The 2,764-nt window shown below is 35.8% G+C and overlaps 1 protein-coding gene across 1 annotated transcript; it reads left to right on the plus strand.

Moving 5' to 3' along the window:
- Positions 1–857: 857 nt before the first annotated feature.
- LOC101436472 (olfactory receptor 51F2-like) lies at positions 858–1,841 on the plus strand. Its single transcript, XM_004447175.2, has one exon. It carries the CDS (start codon positions 858–860, stop codon positions 1,839–1,841), a length of 984 nt encoding a protein of 327 aa, XP_004447232.2.
- The last annotated feature ends 923 nt before the right edge of the window (positions 1,842–2,764 follow it).

Below are 2,764 nucleotides of genomic sequence, written 5' to 3' on the forward strand. Positions count from 1 at the left end.
TAGATTATCTTCTTATTATTGTGATTCACTATTATTATCAGTAGACAGTGTAGTCTAGTCATTACCAGCACAGGCTGTGGGAGCATGCATAGTTTTTATTACTTTGGCAATTTATTCTCACATTATACATCTGTATAAATAATACCTCTCTTTTGGTTTGATATGAAGCTTAAATAATCTATGTAAAATACTTAGGACAATGCATGACACATGCTTTTTTTCACACAATATTAATTATCCCAATAATCCTACAAAACCTCAAAAGCCAGATTAAGAGGCAGGTAATTCAGGTTAAAAGGAATATTATTTGGCTGTGGATTGTTACCACAATAGAGGCAAGTTATAAAATGCTAAAGTAGGCAGTACTGTAGGGTTACAAATTAAGAATATAAAGTTTCAGACTCATTTGAGAACTGAAGCATCTTCCCACTAGTAATACATGTGATAAACTGGCCTTCTCCAAAGTATATTGTTATGTTTATATAATCTCTGAAAAGAGATGTTTCCTTGCTTATTAAATGTGGTAAATAAAAGTTTCACTTAGTGTTAATAACTCTAAATGAGTTCAACAATTCTAAAATTCCAAGGCAAAGATGTTCAAATATTTTCTTAGGCCTTGCCCTATTCATGAATAATAGAATATTTGGAGAAAGAAAAATTAAATATATATGTGTGGTTTGGGTGTGTGTATCTTAGATGTGGTTAAGTGGTGGCATGCAGATGGATTTTCATTGAGCTATAGTCTTAAATTTTGTGTGCTATACTAAATGTTTATTAAACTTTAGTTAAAATAATTTAGAAATTCTAATTTTAGAAAGTCAAGATCTTCCAAGAGAATTCTGCTCAGGCAAACCATAATGTCAGTTTTCCATAACTCCTCTTCCCCTGTTTTCCTGCTGACGGGAGTCCCTGGACTTGAATGGGCCCATGCCTGGATCTCCATTCCCTTCTGCTGCCTCTATTTAACTGCCCTCTCTGGAAATACCTTGATCCTCTTTGTTGTCTTCACTGAACCAAGCCTCCACGAGCCCATGTACTATTTCCTCTCCATGTTGTCTACCACTGACGTTGGCTTATGCATCTCTACAATGGTGACAGTGCTGGGAATATTCTGGCTCAATGCCCAGGAGATCAGCTTCAATGCCTGTTTATCACAGATGTTCTTCATTCACCTCTTCACATTCATGGAATCCTCAGTGCTCTTAGCCATGGCCTTTGATCGTTTTGTGGCCATTTCTAACCCCTTGAGATATGCTACCATTCTAACTCATGCCAGGATTGCACAGATTGGTGTGGCAGTCGTTACCAGGGGAACTGTGATTCTGATACCACTAATCCTCCTTCTTAAGCGTTTGTCCTTCTGCCATAGCCATGTTCTTCACCATTCATACTGTTTCCACCCTGATGTGATGAAGCTTTCATGTTCAGACACAAAGATCAATAGTGCATTTGGACTCACTGCAATTATCTGCACTGCTGGAGTTGATTCCATCATTATCCTGCTCTCCTATATACTGATCATTCACTCAGTTCTCAGCATTGCATCCTCAGAGGAGAGGAAAAAGGCCTTCAGCACCTGCATTTCTCATGTCACTGCTGTGGCTATATTCTATATCCCTTTGATCAGCCTGTCTTTTGTTCACAGATTTGGAAAACATGCCCCACCCTATGTGCCCACCCTCATAGCTAATATCTACTTGCTGATTCCCCCAGTGATGAACCCTATCATCTACAGTGTTAAAACAAAGCAGATTCAAAAAGCATTGCATAAACTTTTATGTCCCAAGGGCACACGTATTCAACAATTACTTCATTCAAAGACCTTTTCCAAAGGCAGTTAAAATTTATCCTAAGTTGAACCTGTGAACTCATGTAATTTTAGAGTTGAGAGGAGCTAGACTTCATCTAATTCAAACATCTCCACAATGCAGGTCTTCTTTCTAAGACAATCTTTCAGTTTTTACCACCAAAATACAGATTCTCATTACTTCTCAGGTACTCTATTCTAATAGATGAGTAATTGACTAACTGACCTCCTGTCTCTAAATTGTTTTTGCCCTAAACCACCATTTTGAATTAATTTTTCAATGTACAACTTTAATAAAATTTAAAAGCAAACTTCCCTCCCATGTGTATTTCTTATATGTCAACTAAATGAAGCAACAACTCCTGTCCAAGATAACTAAAATCTTCTGTGAATTTTCCTTCCTTCAAATTTTCATCATTCTATTTCTCATTTCACATACTAAGCAGTCTAAGAAAACCAATGAGCTAACTTCTCCTTCAACATTTGCAATTTTCGATATAAGATACCAAATATTCTCTGCCTGTATTATCTAACAGTTGATCATAGTTCTGACAGCTTAAAACCATATAGCTTAAGGGCTATTTTAGAACCTCATGCTCTATGGAACTTATAACAGACCCATGACCCCATGTGACTATGGAAAAAAATTATAATCACATACACGCATACACACACACACACACATTTATAATAGCAAGTTTCCCAACAGACTGCTGATCAGGTCATTTTTTAAAATTTCCCATATTATTATACAAATAATATACAAATACTTATACAAATAATTATACAAGTAATAATATTCTGTCATTTATAAAGATTTTACAAAAAATTCAAAGGAACAAACTGATGAAACCCCTTTACTGTTCATTCTCTAGTTGCTCCCACATTAATGGCACTCTATTTCTTGCTTATTCTTACAACTCAGTATTTCTTTATCTATAATTTCAGAAATGTAGT

This window comes from Dasypus novemcinctus, chromosome 10 (genome assembly GCF_030445035.2).
Source record: "Dasypus novemcinctus isolate mDasNov1 chromosome 10, mDasNov1.1.hap2, whole genome shotgun sequence".
Taxonomy (NCBI): Eukaryota; Metazoa; Chordata; class Mammalia; order Cingulata; family Dasypodidae; genus Dasypus; species Dasypus novemcinctus.